Below are 17,180 nucleotides of genomic sequence, written 5' to 3'. Positions count from 1 at the left end.
AAATCTGAGTAAATGTGTGTTAGCTATCTAGCAAAGAATTCTATCATTGGAATTTAATTTAATTTTTGGAATAGTCTCTCCCAGCTAATATATTTCTGTATTTTAAAGTGATTTAATAGTGAAAAAGAAAACTATTTAAATGTCTTCCAGAATGGTTAGATGCTGTCTTAGTCCATTTGTGCTGCTGTAATGGAATTTTTCACATTCCGGAGGCTGAGAAGTTGAGAAGTATGCCTGTAGATTCAGTGTCTGGTGAAGGCCTGTTTCTGATAGGTGGCACTGTCTAGGGCAGAGCTTGAATACTGCTTTTAATCTCACTCATAAGAAAAGAGCCTTGGTGACCTAGTCACATACTCACTTCTTAATACTGCTACAATGAAGATTAAGTTTCAGCATGAATTTTGGAGAGCCATATGTTCAAACTATAAATAATGCACATACACAAAATATTATACAAATGTTGTAATAAAATTAAGCCCTATATATTGATGCGGGAAAATGTTCTTGATAAGCAAAAGAGCAGGTTTCAGGATAATATGTGTAATATGATTATATTTTTACGTGTGTGTGTGTGTGTGTGTGTGTGTGTGTGTGTGTATAACATACCCATACTGATGACCCTCAGGTTAAAATAATTCAACTTAATTTTTTTTTTTACTTTACAATGGTGTGAAGACTGAACATATTTCATATTTAGTGGAAATTATGTCACTTTTTTTTTTTTTTTGGTGGTACTGGGGTTCCTAGAAGCCCTTCTACCTCCGGGCTACACTCCCAGACCTATTTTTACATTTTTATTTGGAAACAGGGTCTCCTTAGCCAGTGCGATCCTTCTGTCTCTACCTCCCAAGTGTGGGGATTGCAAGCGTGCGCCACCATGCCCGGCTTATGTCATATTTTGAATTTTGACCTTTTCCCAGGTTAGTGATAGAGTGTACTCTTGCTGGCTTCCACCGTAAAATCCTCCTGTGTCAGCTTCCCAAGAACTGAGATTACAGGAATGCACTACTATACCCCACTTTAAATGCAATTTTGAGTTAGGATATTTCCAACTTAAAGTAAGTTCATTAGAGTATAACCCATTGTAAGTTGAAGATCATGTATAATATATCTTTATAAAGTCATCTGGTAAATCATAGACTGAACTATTGATACTGTTATTTTTAGTAATATTTTAAATAAGAAAGACCTTTACTTTCAAAGTTCTCTATTGAATTTTTTTTTTTTTTTTTTTTTTTTTTTTTGGTGGTACTGGCATTCCTGGAAACCCTTCTACCTCCGGGCTACACTCCCAGACCTATTTTATATTTTTATTTGGAAACAGGGTCTCTTAAGCCAGTGTGGCTGGCTTCGAATCTGTGTGAGCCTCCTGTTTCCGCCTCCCAAGCACGGGGAATACAAGCGTGCGCCACCACGCCCAGCTCTATTGAATATTTTTATAGTGAATATTTATAAATATAATTACCAAACTAATATTTATAGGCAGAAGGTATTGATTTAAAATTAGCCATAATACATGTTACACATCAATTTTTTAAAAGTTTAATAAAAACTAGATAAACCTCTTGAACAATTTAATGTTTAAGAAACAATGTTGGGAGCCGGGCGTGGTGGCGCACGCTTGTAATCCCAGCATTTCGGGAGGCTGAGACCTGGAGGATCGCAGTTCGCGGACAGCCTCAGCTACTTAGTGAGGTCCTCTGCAACTCAGTGAGACCCGGTTTCAAAATAAAAAATAAAAAAATAGGGCAGGGGGTGTAGCTCGGATGCAGAATGCCCCTGGGTTCTATCCCCAAACCCGCAAAAAAAAAAAAAAAAAGAAACAATGTTGGATTTATAAGGTAAAAATGAAAATATGGCCATGTGTGGTGGTGTGTGCTTGTAATCCTAGTATTTGGGAGGCTAAGAAAGAAGGATTGCAGGTTCATGGCTCACCTTGGCTATTTAGTGAGACCATCCGCAACTTAGTAAGACCCTGTTTTAAAAATAAAGAATATCTCTTTCTTCGCCACTCTCCACCTCCTAAGGTGGCCTGCCTTCTTCCTCAAATTCCTTGCTTTCCTAAATAAAACCTCTGTCTTTTCTCTCAAAAAAAATTAAAATAATAAAAATAAATCTGAGGGCATATCTCGGAGGTAGAATGTCCTGAGTTCAATTTCCAGTACCGTCAAAAAAAAAAAAAAGGTTAATTTCGGATATAGCAGTGAGCAAATCACACTAAAAGAAAAAAACTCTGCCTACATGGAGCTTATATTTTAGTAAAATTGCTTAATTGTTTATTTGTGTTAAGTTTGTGACTTAGTGGAATTTGTAACAAACTGTCATTTATTGAAAAACATAGATTGATTAATCTCATGAGGGGATGGTACTGGGATTTGAACCTAGGGGCATTCTGCCACTCAGCTATACCTTTTTTTTTTTTCTGAAATGGTTTTGTGACCTGGCCTTGGACCTGTAATTTTCCTGTTTCAGCCTCCCAAGTATAGGGATTACAGTCATGTACAATTGTGCCTAGTTGATTACTTTTATTAATACTAATTTTCTTCTCTTACAGTAACTGGACCTCTCTCAGAACTTCAAATTGCATATGTTAGCAGAGAAACACTACAGGTAAATCAGATGCTAGCTGAAAAGCTGTGCTCTTTATTACATTAAATATTTAATTATTATGCATTACCTATTAAATGAAATAATGATGAACTGTTATAGTTTGGTAAACTCTTGAAGACTTTCAATACAGTTTTAAGTTGTATGATTAACTCAATTTATGCTTACAAATAGACACTGTAAAGCCTAAATTGATAATATAACCTAAAATTCAAGCAGCATGGCTTGTTGTTCAGTTTTTTTTTCTATTTCTCTTAATACCAAAAAAGCTTGAAAATTAAGTGTTACTGTGGAAATTAAAATTTATTTAATATATATTGCATATGTACTTTTAAAATTATATTTTAAGTTATTTGTAGAGTTTAATGCAAATTGTTATAAAATTAGTGTTTTCAAGTGAGCTTTATTTACCATTTTTATTTTTTGGATTCTTTTGTCTTCTAGCGTGTTGCATTAAAATAAGTGAATGGTTGATACCAGACTTTAAGGACTAAATAAAATATAGAGCCCACTACTTAGTTAATCATATAAAACCCTAAATTGTGCTCTATGTTAAAAATCTTGTTCCTTTTTCTGTTCTTTGAAATTCCAGGGGTTATATTATCTTCACAGTAAAGGAAAAATGCACAGAGATATAAAGGTATACATTTTCTTTTTAACCTAGTAACATTCTTTTCATTTTATCATCAAATTGTTAACAATATCATTTTGATTATCTATTTTATAAATTTGTTATCTGAGGTATAGTACTAAAATTAAAGGTGATAGTATTTTATATTGGTTTTATTGAGTTGTAACTCATATACCATAAAATATACCCATCTAAAATGTATAATTCATTGCTGGGCGTGGTGGTGCATGCTTGTAATCCCCGTGCTTGGAAGGCAGAGACAGGAGGATCGTGCAGGTTCAAAGCCAGCCTGGCTAGCTTTAAGAGACTCTGTTTCTAAATAAAAATATAAAATAGGTCTGGGAGTGTAGCCCAGAGCCAGAAGGGTTTCCAGGAACCCCAGTACCACACACACAAAGAAAAGTATAACTCATTAAAAATATATAATTCATTGGATTAATGTTGAATAGCTCTTTTTGGCTTATTTATAAAATGCAGATTAGGTATATAGCTTACAACAAATTATAGTTTTTACTAAGTTTCATGCTTTGAATATTCCACTAAGCATTGCAATTCTAAGAAACTATCAGTAATATATCAAAATGGATAAATTAAACCACCACATTTTCTGATAGTTTTTTCTTGAGCTGGCAGAAGAAAGCAGACACTCTGAACCTGCTGGTGTTAGTTTGATGGTGGAACCAGGCACAGTGACAGGACTTCCAAGGGTATTTATAAAGTTACTGCCATCTTCCCAATCTAGGTATTTGATTTCTCTTGTCCCTTCTTCCTTGTTTATTCTTTCTCCTCTTGTCTCTCCCTTTTGTCTACACACACACACACACACACACACACACACACACACACACACTCTTTATTGGTGCATTGTAGCCTCACATCATAATGCAGTTCATAAGTTCATAGTAATAATGGCATACATGCACACCACACTTAGTAGACTTTTTCCCGCCTCCCTCCCCACCCCTACTTTCCCGTGGAGGATATTGAGACTGATGTTGATATTCTCACATATGCACATAATGTCAGTGGAAGTGATTCCTTCATTGATTTCCTCCCTTCTTCCCCTGGACCACCTCCCACATTCCACTGAGGTTTCTCCATTATCTGAAGTTCCTCTGGTATCCTAATTGCTCCCTAGTTTCCACACATGAGAGAAAACATGACTCTCACTTTCTGTGATGGCTCATCTCACTTAACAACATTCTAGCATAAAGTTTCTTAGCCTTTTTGGAGGTGAGATAAATCATGCTGCTCTTTGATTCTCTGATGAAAGTCATAGCCTCTCCTCAGAAAATGTCCTTTATACCCAGGCCTCCAATTTTCCTTGGGATTTTGAAGATTTCATATCATTGGCACTTTGATTACAAGAAGGAAAAATAGATTTTTGTCAGAAATAGAGGTGGTGTGCAGTTCAGAGAAAAGAACAACATTAACCAAGCTGAAGAGATTAGAAAAAAAAAAAGAGGCCATTTTAGAGAACACAGAATCTGTATTCTATTAATTGAGGAGATGAGTGTAGTTGAGGTTGGCTGGGTAGTTTGGTACTCCCATTATTCAAGGACTTGTGTGCCAGATGTCAGAATTGGGTAAACTCTGACCATTACCATTGTCTCTACCATTGTCTAAGCTAATACTATATCTTGCCTGGACTTCTAGTACCCTTCTAGCTAGTCTTATTGCTCCTATTCTTGAGTGGTTCTCTAATCTCTCTTCTGCCTGGCAACCAAAAAAAAAAAAAATTTAAAGGTACTTTCTTGCTTATAAACCACCATTGGTTCCCTTCATACTCAGCATGAAGTCTAGATGCCTGTACCAGGCCCACCAGGTTATGAATATCTGGTGCCTGCCTTTCTCTGTCCTCATCTCACACTCCTTTCCTTGAACTTGCTGTTCTTGGAACATGTTGAGCCCCTAGGTCTGTTTGGACTGTTCCCTCTTCCTGGAATGTTCTTGTACCAGATTTGGGTATGGCTCAGTACCCTTACATCAGCGAGGGCTCTGTCAAATGTCTTTCGCCTGCTTTGGCTTTACACTGCTCATCTCTGCCAGGCTTTGGATCATTTGTTGTTTCATTCATTCATACATACCTACATATATACATAGATTCATTCATTTTCAGATTTTATCTTACTTGTATATAAATTCCATGAGAAGTGGAACTTATTCATTACTATAAGCCCAGAACTTAAAATAGCACCTGGTTACTATCTCTGAGAGAGAGAGAGAGGAATGGAAGGAGGGAGGGAAAGAAAAATCAAAAGTTATAATACACATTTGACATGAGTTGAGCTATAACTTGGGAAAATTAATCTGAAACTGGAGAGAGGACAAACTGAAGAGTATGGCAGAAGTCTTGATAGCTAGAGTGCAGATAACTTAAAATCCTTGCTCTAGTGTCCTCTCTTTCCTTTTTCTCCCCCCATTATTTCATAAAGTTATATTAATGTTAGTGGATACAGCTGAGCTTCATTGGTGACATGTGGGAGTCTGGAATCTCTTTTTTTCTGCCTTCTAGTGTTCTATCATTTCTTCCTCTTGTTGGTTGGTGTGCAGGATTTTCCCCCAAGCTTAATCGATGGCATCTCAGATTAAAAGCCACCTACTGTGGCTGCTCATATAAAAGTTGCAGAGAAGAAGGGGTGAAATAGTCTATAATACCATGGGACATGTTATGTTTTTCTCCTTTTCTTTTCTTTTTTTATTCTCTATAACTTTTTTTAAAATTTTTTATTGGTGCACTGTATTCATACATCATAGTGGGATACAAACTTTTGTAGATATACATGCACACATCGCCCAGTCAGCCCCCACCCGATCCCCACCCCATTCCCTCCCCATCCCTCCTTCCCATGCTTGGCTTAGTGGTTGACATCTAGTATTATAGCAATTTATCCAATATTAACATTGATAATCTCATATAACAGTTTCATTTGTCTGATACCAAGCTTTTGCTAACTTAAAGATAACATTTCAATATTTCTTTTTGCTTTCTTTCTTACCAGAGAATATTTTTTTTTAGGTGAAACTATCATATATTTATATATTTATTTTTCAGAAAAAAATCCATCCTAATATGGAATATGGGCTCTAGATACCCAAAACGATCTCGTTTTGTATATCCAAAGACAATGTAAACAGAGTTAAAAGTTACTGATTAAATGGGATAAAATATTTCTAAATGTTATATCTGAGGGTATATTAATATTCCAACTAGAATTCCTAAAAATTAACAACAATAAAAGCAAACAATACACTTTAGAGATAGGTAAAAGACTAACATAAGTAATGAATCTCCACAGATAACCAATCTTTGTTGTCTGTTGGATGGAAAATCTTGTTTCTCTGGTTCTGGTGTGTGTTACCTATTTCTTCTTTGTAGTTAATCTCTTTGAGTATTTTCTCTAGTGCTGGTTTTGAAGACATAAATTCCTTCAGTTTCTGTTTGTCATGGAAGCTTCTTATTTCTCCATCTAATTTGATAGAAAGTTTTGCTGGGTAGGAAATTTTTGGCCAGAAGTTGTTTTCTTTCAGAGTTTGGAATATGTTATTCCAAGCCCTTCTGGCTCTCATGACTTGGTTTGGGAAGTCTGAAGTGATTCTAATTGGTTTGCCTCTGAATGTCACTTGGCCCTTTGTTTTTGTTGCCTTTAAGATTCTCTGCTTGGCTTCCACATAGGTCATTTTGACAATTATGTGACGTGGGGATCCTCTTCTCCAATCCTGTCTAAAGGGAGTTCTTTTCCTGGACCTGTGTATTGACCCCTTGCTCTATGTTTGGAAAATTTTCTGCTATTACTTCCTTGAAGAGATTGTTGATCCCTTTGGTTTCACCTTCTTTTCCCTCCTCTATTCCAATTATTCTTAGGTTAGCTCTCTTAAAATGGGCCCATATTTCTTCAATGTCAGATTCCTGCTGTCGGATTTTTTTTTCTAGATTAGAAACTATGCGTTCATTTTTGGAGTGATCATCTTCTAAGAGTGAGATTCTATTCTCCATGTGGTCTAATCGGTTATTTGTACTTTGAATTGAGGCCTTTACTTCATTAATTGCATCCTTTATCTCTTTTTGGCTCTCTCTGAATTCTTTTCGAAACAGTTCTATTATTTCTACAGTTATTTTCCTGATTTGATCTTCTAGAAATCTCTGAATTTCTGTTTTATCAGGTTCTGATGTTGTGGGGTTGTGTGCATTCATTGCTCCAGTATTATTCCTCTTTCCCATGATTTCGGAAGTTTGTGCCTTCTCTGGGTTCTTCCCTTGGGTCACTAAGACTTCACTTAAGGTGCTATGGATCTCAAGTCTGTGGTATCTCAGACCCTACTACTCCTTTACTGGGTTGTATCACAGAGTTTCAGACCCAGGGAGTCGATAGAGACTGGTTTAGACCATGGGGCGTGCCAGGTTGTGCGTTCTCCTATGGTGTGACATCTCTGCCACCGCCACTCCTCCACTGGGTCAAGTCCCTGGGAGTCAGTACTGGGATTTCTCCTCTGTGGCCCGCAATGTGACTCACTGTTGTTGAGTGCGGAGATCAAGCTGTAGTGGTCTCGGTGAATTAGCTGTTGCTTCCACCGGTGGCAATTCGGCGCCACTGCCACGCCCTCGGCCGTGAGACTGGCATATTTCTTTTCTGTTTTTGAGCTCCGCCCTGAGTCCCTGCAGCGTGTCCTGAGCTCAGCCACTGGGAGCTTTAGATGCTCCCTGCGCCGAGAAATCCCGCCTGGCTGTTCCGCAGCGGCTCACCTCGGCTTGCTGTAGCCATCCGGTGAAATCGCCGCTGCCGCCAGCAGTAAGGCGCTGCTGCCGCATCCTCGGGCGTGAGGCCAGTGTATCTCCTCTGTGACTCTGAGCTTTGTTCTGAGTCCCCTTCATCTCTGGAGCCTGGTGATTTTTTTGTTTCTCTGGTGATGGTGTTTTCTGGCTATAAAAGGCACTGATTTTGTGGTAATGGAGATTGGTTGTTAGCGGGGCTCTTAAGCCCCGCTTTTCTCGGACGCCATCTTCCCAGAAGTCTCTCTATCTCCTTTTCTTAACTTTATTAGAGATGAAGTAGTCATTATTATCCTCTTTGAGCATACATCCAGAGGCAAAGTGGATGAAATACTACCAGGTCAGTCATGTGACATTTTAATTCTGTGAGCTTATGGCTAGCTGTTTATATTCTGAATGGCTGTACACCCTGGGAAGGCCCATGGGTATAGACAGCCTCACATACCAAGCGACAAGGCAGTCACACACTAGCACTGGTGTCATGATGGCAAGTTCCTAGAAAGGGAGGCGTTTTGCACATGAAATAGTAGTCAGGTTTTAAGTGTACTACAAGCAATTGAAAATGCTGTTGTAAAGTAACCTTTTACTATAGTGATATTATGTGATTAGTGAGGTTAGATGAAAACTACTGTATCATTTTTATAAGAGCATTTGAACTGTTAGTAGACCTTTTTTCTCTTTAAGGTAGAACATTTTATAAGGATAAATTATCTAAAAGGTAGACAATACATTTCCTATAAAAATAATTAACATTTTAATTAAGCACACTTTAATTTTAAGTATTTTGTGGTCAAAGTATGTGATTATTTTATATATGTGTATTTAATCTATTTCATATCCTGTCTGAAAAAAATATCTGCTTTCTGCTTTTAACTAAATTGTTTTCATTTTGAAGGGAGCTAACATTCTATTAACGGATAATGGCCATGTGAAATTGGGTAAGTAAATTGGAATTTTGTCACATAAACAAATGTATTCTAAAACATAGTTAAGTTTATGGTGTTTTCTTATTTGTTTTGTAGGACTAGATTTTCTCTCCTTGGATAGCATCTTTGCATTTTTAGATGGAAGTCTCATTGTAGGGCATGTCTTCTCTGTATCTGACTCCTTTTCTCTTAAAACAGTGTTGAAGTCTGTCCTTCACATAAGACAGATGTGTTGCAAATATATCCTAAAATAATATCCTTTGGGAATTCATTCACCTCTATCTCCAGAAATATGACTTTTAGTAAGAAATCTGTATAAAATCTTATAATTAACTTCTGGTTGTTCAAGTTATGATTAACATAACTTTCAAAACCCAAATAATGACTTAATTTGAAAAACTAAAGAAAACTGTTCAGTTAGCAGATATGAGCAAAGTCATATCTATTAAGTATTAAATGAAATATGTAATAACAGATATTAAACAATTATTTTGAACTCTATAAGACAAATAAAAACTTTAAATGTGTATTTATTTTATAAAAATAATCAAGAGGGCTGGGGATGTAGCTCATTGGCAGAGTATTTGCTTAGCATGTGCAAGGCCTTAGGTTCAGTCCTCAACAGATAACACACACACACACACACACACACACACACACACACACACACGCACACTTTAGCCTCCTACAGGTAAATAATCAGAATAAAAATATTTCTCAAATGCCATACTGTAAAGATCTTTTTTTTTTTTTTGGTGGTGGTGGTACTGGAGTCCTGGAAGCCCTTCTACCTCCGGGCTACACTCCCAGACCTATTTTATATTTTTACTTGGAAACAGGGTCTCTTAAGCCAGCGAGGCTGGCTTCGAACCTGCGCGATCCTCCTGTCTCTGCCTCCCAAGCGCTGGGATTACAAGCGTGCGCCACCACGCCCAGCAAAGATCAAATTCTTAAGTGTGTTTGTGCAGCTCAAAAATAGACATATGGATGGGAGGGGACACTAAGGGGTTCAAGTACAAGGCATACTTAAAGCAAAGTTTATGTTTGGTTGCATTTTCTTTGTATATTATAAACATTTATTTAACTTATAGCAGTTTGAAGTAAAAAAAATTTCCAAAGTGTATGCTCAATAATAATCATTTAAATGTTTGCAACATATAAAAAATTAATATTTAACATATAGTAAAGTTTTTCTGAGTGACCTGTAAATATGGGAAAAGCAGAAAAGATAAGTCCTATTCTATTCAGTTATCTAAGTCTTGGTGGCCTAGCAAATAGTTTCTATCAGCAGTTTAGTATTTTGTGGGAAGGTCATGTTCCTCACTTAAAGACACATATTTTAGTTAAGGATTTCAAAGTCATCATCAAATACACTAGAAAATACTAAAACTCAATATACTTGTGTTAAAGAATAGTAACAAATTCCTGATAGTGATTATTAGTGGTATTAGAATATATTACTAAGGTAAATTTGGGGAATATTGTGCTTAAGTATCTTTAAAATAGATTTACCAGTAAGCTTACTGTTCTGTTGATGTCAGCCATTGTGGGTCTGACAGAGTGATTAGAATGCACTCCTTAAAGGTCCCTGTCAATGACATTCCTTGAATTTTAGGTCCTAGAAAATAAAAATTATGTTAATAAATGTGGCAGTCTCAGCTATCTCTTTTCTTTCAACTTATTTGAGCATGACCTTCATTTTTATTTGACTCGTGTGTATATGGGAATCTATTTGGCAATGATCCACACAGACTACTTTGTGATATTTTAATACTTGTCCATCAAAGTTAAAAAAAACTTTAATGTGATATTTGAGAATATCTCATTTTCACGAAAGTAACAACAAAAATATTTTCTAAACATTTGTTTTCATGTTACCTTGAACAGTCTCTGATTTTTTTTTCTATTTTTTTTTAATAGCTGATTTTGGAGTTTCTGCACAGATAACAGCTACAATTGCCAAACGGAAGTCTTTCATTGGTACACCATATTGGTAATTGTATTTTAATTGGTTTTAATTTTTGTTGTCATCATTATTGGATGCATCATTTCTGAAAAAAAAATAGACTAGTCCCACTTTTAGGACTAAAGTTATCAAGAAGATCATCAACAGGTGAAGTAATTCAGACATGTATACTTGTGAATGTTTCTATCCAAAATTATCCTGCCATATTATTTTTCATTAACTACAAAAGGCTTTGAAGATTGGTATGAGCCGGGCATGGTGGCTCACCCTTGTAATCCCAGTACTTAGGAGGCTGAGACAGGAGAATGGCAGGTTTGCGGCCAGCCTCAGCTACTTAGTGAGGTCATCTGCACCTTAGTGAAACTCTTTCAAAATAAAGAAAAAAGAGGGCTGAAGGTGTAGCTAGGAGGTAGAATGCCCCTGGATTTTATCCCCAGTTCTGCAGGGGAAAAATTTTTTTTGGTATGATTTTCAGAAACCTTCCAGCTTTCCTGGAAAACCTTGACTCTTGCTCCTATACATATTATTTGTATTTTCACAGATGTCTTTATATTTCTCTTTCTTCACCTTCATATTCTAATAAATCTGTCAACTCTAGGTTTTTGGCATGTTCTAGTTTACTACAAGATCGAATGCAGGTGTTGGGGATATATCTCAGTGGTAGATCCCCTAACATTCGTGAGGCCGTGGGTTTGCTCCTCCCACCCCCATAAAAAAGTTGAAAAGCAGATTTCTTGCATTTTAGGAGTCTTCTATGGTTAGGCTTCTGTCCGCTTTATTAAATTTCTATTAGTCTCCTCCACAAACCTTCCTTTCTAGTTATATGTGTCTGTTAGTATAGGTAGTCTTTGACCATCCTATACAAACTGTCCTATTCATTTCTTGGCCAATTAGTATGTATTAGGTATGATACCAAGCACAGTATCTAAGGGTGGACAGATACAGAGCTGTTTTGGTTCACACCACTGCTTAATCCAAAGTTTTGCATTGCCTGAGCTTATATGCTACCACTCCCCTGACACCCATAGCCTGACTCGTCAGCACTAATGGAGCAGTAATTTATACTAATAATTCCTTTTTTATAAAACACATATATAAAAAGTCAAATCATGCTAAAATGTCTTATAGGAAAAACTCTTCTAGTCTCATCTTCTGCCATCTCTAGCATTATCCATCATTTAGACTTTGTGTCATGATAGGTAAAAATATTAGCTCTTTTTGTTCATCTCCTAGTCGTCTTATCCTTGCAGTATACTTGCTGAAATCAACTAATATATTATTATCATACTTTCTTGCAATATTTTCCTGACTTTAATAATATTATTTTTAACTTGCTTAGTTTTTAAAAGTCCCATGTTAAGACATCCCATACTTTTCTCTCATTTTACAGTTTTGTAAGATGCCCTCATATAATTTTCTGTATCATAAAGCCTTTCAAACCTTCTCTGATTTTGGTTTGTTTGGTTGATTTTGCTTTAATTTTTTTTTCCTGGGATAATTCTTCCTGGAGTCCTCTCTTCCTCTATTCTAGTCTAACCTTTTTACTCTAGTTTGTGTGTTTTGCATAGCGTTGCCTTGGAGTTTTTCAGCTTGGGGATTTCTTGGGTTGGACGTCTCCTGCTGTCATGGTTCACTCTCCCCCTACTCCCAAGCACATGTGTTAGTATCTTTCTGGCAAAGGGCTCATCGGGAATAAAATTTTTGAGACTCTATAGCTGTGTTCCTGTAAATGTAATCTCTACCCCCAGAATCCTTCCTGGTATTGTGGCATTCCACATGATTATATACCTCAGATAAATTTTATTTGTTTTTATTGTTGTTTTTGCTTTTATTCCTTTGTATTTGGCATTTATGTTTGTTTGTTTATGGTACTGGGGAAGGAACCCAGGAGCATTCTACCTCCAAGTGACACCTCTACCCCTATTTTTTATTTTTTATTTTGAAACAGGGTCTCACTGAGTTGGAAAGGGCCTAAGTAGCCGAGGCTGGCTTTGAACCTGCACAATCCTCCTGTCTCAGCCTTCCAAATGCTGGGATTACAAGCATGTGCCACCACCCCAGTGGCATTTATGTTTTAAATCCAGAAATTACTATCTTTTAGTTTGGGGAAATAGTCTTGTGTTGTTTGTTTGATCATTTCTTGCTACATTTTTTTCCTTCTCTATCTCTTGAACCACTTGAATTAGTCCATTAATTTTCTTCTCATTTTCTCAAAACCTTTTTTATTCTACTTTTTGTGGGAGTTCCCCAGCTTTTTAGATTCAGGTTTTCATGATGTAGCTTTCCCTTAAATGTTTGATGATCCTTGTATTTGGTTCATTTGACATTGCAGGCAGACTTAAGAGCTGGGTACAGTGTCTATTCCAGTAGTCCCATCTAATCAGGAGGCTGAGTAAGGAGGATCACTTGAGCCTACGAGCAACATAGTGAGACCTCATCTCAAAAATAGAAGAACTGAGCTGTGCATGGTGGCGCACGCTTGTAATCCCAGCATTCAGGAGGTTCAGAGTGGAGGATTGCAGTTCGCGGACAGCCTCAGCTACTTAGTGAGGCCTCTGCAACTCAATGAGACCCGGTTTCAAAATAAAGAATAAAAAATAGGGCAGGGGCTGTAGCTCAGAGGTCAAATGCCCCTGAGTTCCATCCCCAGACCCGCAAAAAAGGAAGAAAAAATAGAAGAAAAAAAAAACCTCATAGCTCTGTGTGCATGGGAGGTGGTAGGGTGAAGTCTGGTTGTTAGTGTTTCAGAATAGGGCACGTGAAAGAAGCTGCTCTGTATGCACATTTCAACCTAATCACGTCCTTTGCTTCTGGTATCCCTGAGTCCCAAGCCTCTCCCATTTGTCTTGGCCCTTACCTAATGGGAATGGAGTAATTACTGGGGCTTAGTGGATGAGAGTAGGAATCTGGGGAACTGTTAACGTCACATACTATTCCTGTTTTCAGCTAACCTCACCCTGACTTTTGTTATCTTTTAACCATAATTTGTCAACATTTTGGAGATTCTTTGAGAGTAATTGGATTGCTAATTGTTCTCTTCCACATCTGAGGCTTTCCCTTCCTCCCATTTGCTATATCGTTGCTATTTTATTTTTAGCCTTTGTGTATTAAGGTTCTAGGTAAAATAAGTCTCCTGAATTCTCAAAGATGATGTGTGGTTATATTTCTTTTTGTTCTCTTTATTATTTTGCTTTGATTTCTGAGAGGAGTGGAAGCTTAAAGAGCTATCTATGAGTATATTTAAGTACTCTCTCTCCTCACTTTGATTTTAAACATTTGGAAGGACTTTCTCAGTGGATCTCTAGTCTAGCCTGATTCTGTACACGTACAATAAATGTTTGTTGATTTCAGCTCTAGAGATCAAAACTGGCATTCTTCTTAGTGTGGGAAATATCTTAGGAATATGTAAAATCAGAAGTTAGGTAAAGGTAATTAATAGAACACTCCCACTCTCTATCTCTTCTTCTAGTATCATATCTTTCCCACCTCAGTCTAAGGATATAGAATTGCTTTCTTCTAAAGTGGCTAGGTTGGCAGTTAACAGTCAAGAAAGTTTGTTAAAATGGCAGATCTAAAAATTAATCCATATCTACATTAAGATTTTATTTCAGTGGAGGCATTGAAGTGTTTTGGGGCAATCTTTGGATATAGAGCCAAAGCCTTCTCTTTGGAATTTCTCTTAGGAATTTGGAATTTTGAGGTTCATTTAATAATGTCACCTATACCCATAATACATCAGCTACATTGCTCTGTTTTTGTTTTTTTTTGTTTTTTTGTTTGTTTGTTTGTTTGTTTTTCCTGGTCAGATTTCTTTTCTTCTTCTTTTTTTTTTTTTTTTTTTTTTTTTTTTTTTTTTGGCAGTACTGGGGATAGAATCCAGGGGCATTCTATCTTCGAGCTACAACTTCATCAGACCATTTTTTTGTTCTTTATTCTGAAACAGGGTCTCACTGAGTTGCAAAGTACCTCACTAAGTAGCTAAGGCTGGCCAAGAACTGTGATCCTCCTGTCTCAGCCTCCCAAATGCTGGTATTATAAGCATGCACCACCACGCCTGTCTGGTCAGATTTATTGAGGTATAAGCTAGTTATTAAGTTTAATCTTAAAACAGGTATACAATGTTGTGAATGTTAAACAGTTAAGATAAATGGATTTTCAACATCTAATGATTTCTCTCTAATTTTGCCTTTTCCTGAGATGTCATAGAAATGGAATCATATAGTCTGTAACCTCCACACTATTTTGCAGTTATGTTTTTATATAATTTTCTAGGGCTTTGGGGGTTATCTTTAGACATTTGTCTTTAAGTTTTTCTAGTCAGGCATGGTGGCACATGCTCGTAATCCCAGCATTTGGGGGGCTGAGACCAGAGGTTTGCAGTTCACAGATACCCTCAGCTACTTAGTAAAGCCCTCCATAACTTAGTGATACCCTGTTTCAAAAGAATAAAAAATAGGACAGGAGGTGTAGGAGGTTGAATGCCCCAGGGTTCCATCCGCAGACCCGCAAAAAAAAAAAAAGTTTTTCTAAAGCATTTAGTTTAATTTTTATTACTTTTATCTTCATAATAAATCAGTTTTCATAATAAATTAAACTATTTATAGTAACAAATTTGATTGAAATAAGTAGGTTCATAGATGAGCCCAAGTGGCTGTGGTAGGTGCACAATGTTGCTGCAAGAGTAGAAATAGCACCAGCTGGGATGTCTGTGTTTCAAGAGGAATGGAAGAGAGTTCCTGCTGCTGTGGCTGGCGAGGGAAGGGCAGGCAGGTCTCCAGCTGCCACCTGTGTGCACTTCACCTTGCTAGGGTGTTTCCACCAGCTAGCTAGAGTCTAGCCAACAGTAATCTTTCTAACAGCATCTTTCCAGTTTTGCTTTTCTTAGCACAATTTGAATTTTCATAAGAGCTAATTTCAGATTTAAAGGATTTTCAAAACCAGTGTTTTGAAAGTTAGGGGTTTTCTTATGTATTTTTATTTATTTATTTATTTATTTTGAAGTACTTGGGATGGAACCTAGGGCAGTCTACCTTCAATCTTCACCTACAGTCCTATTTTTTATTCTTTATTTTAAAACAGGGTCTCACTGAGTTGCAAAGGGCCTCACTAAGTAGCTGAGGCTGTCCTTGAACAATGATCCTTCTGTCTCAGTCTCCCAAATGCTGAGATTACAAGCATGTACCACCACGCCCGGCCTCTTATTTATTTTGAATGTGACAGATCTGACTATCATGAAATCATATGAGAAAGACAAATGTAAGGCCACTTATTTAAATCATTCTTTGGAACTAGAAGAGTTTGAGATTTTTATCTCAATTAGTTGTTTCCAAACTGTTCTTTAGGATTTGAAACTGTATATTTTTTAAAAAATCACTTTAATCAGTCAAGGTATAATTAGAATAAGACTATAGCAAAATTAAAAAGAATAGATACTGAATTTGGGTAACTTTTCTTTGAATAGTGCTGGCTTTTTTTTTTTTTCTTTTTTTTTTTTTTTTGGTGGTACTGGGGATGGAACCCTTCTACCACCAGGCCACACTTCCAGACCTATTTTTTATATTTTATTTGGAAACAAGGGTCTCTTAAGCCAGAGAGGCTGGCTTTGAACCTGCGCGATCCTCCTATCTCTGCCTCCCAAGCGCGGGAATTAAAAGCATGCACCACCACGCCCAGCATTAAATAGTGCAGTTGTTTTTGGTTTTTGTTTTTATGGTACTGGGGTTCCTGGAAACCCTTCTATTGCCAGGCTACACTCCCAGACCTATTTTTATATTTTTTGGAAACAAGGTCTCTTAAACCAGCAAGATTGGCTTCGAACTTGTGCAATCCTCCTGTCTCTGCCTCCCAAGCACCAGGATTACAAGCATGTGCCACCACACCTGGAAATAGTGCAGTTTTAAATAGTAAAACCAAGCTGGGCATGGTTGAAGCATGCTTGTAATTTCAGCATTTGGGAGGCTGAGACAGGAGGATTGTGATTCCAGGACAGCTCAGCTACTTAGTAAGGTTTTTTGCAACTCAGTGAGACCTTGTTTCAAAAATAAAGAATAAAAAATAGGGTTGGGGGTATAGCTCAGAGGTAGAATGTCTCTGGGTTCCATCCCCACTACCACTAAAAAAACAAAAGTAGTAACATCCATTTTTACAACTTTTTTTAATCACTATAATAAAGTTGAAGAAATACCAAAAGTTATAGCAAATATAAATTAAATGCTAAATATGAAACTTATTAGCTGAGTATGGTGGCGCACATTTGTAATCCCAGCATTTGAGAGGCTG

The 17,180-nt window shown here is 37.0% G+C and overlaps 1 protein-coding gene across 3 annotated transcripts in view; it reads left to right on the top strand.

The window, feature by feature from the left end:
- MAP4K3 (mitogen-activated protein kinase kinase kinase kinase 3) overlaps positions 1–17,180 on the top strand; it is a gene marked incomplete at both ends in the record, with an annotated part of 189,325 nt that overhangs the window by 94,242 nt on the left and 77,903 nt on the right. For all 3 annotated transcript variants that reach the window (XM_080710986.1, XM_080710985.1, XM_080710984.1), the window contains 4 exons: positions 2,555–2,610; positions 3,200–3,247; positions 8,905–8,947; positions 10,856–10,928. In XM_080710986.1, coding sequence (XP_080567112.1) covers positions 2,555–2,610; positions 3,200–3,247; positions 8,905–8,947; positions 10,856–10,928 — 220 coding nt within the window. The remainder of the gene's footprint in view (positions 1–2,554; positions 2,611–3,199; positions 3,248–8,904; positions 8,948–10,855; positions 10,929–17,180) is intronic.

Source organism: Muscardinus avellanarius, assembly GCF_963383645.1.
Source record: "Muscardinus avellanarius genome assembly, chromosome: 15".
In the NCBI taxonomy this organism is placed as follows: domain Eukaryota; kingdom Metazoa; phylum Chordata; class Mammalia; order Rodentia; family Gliridae; genus Muscardinus; species Muscardinus avellanarius.
This window is presented reverse-complemented; position numbering and strand designations above follow the sequence as displayed.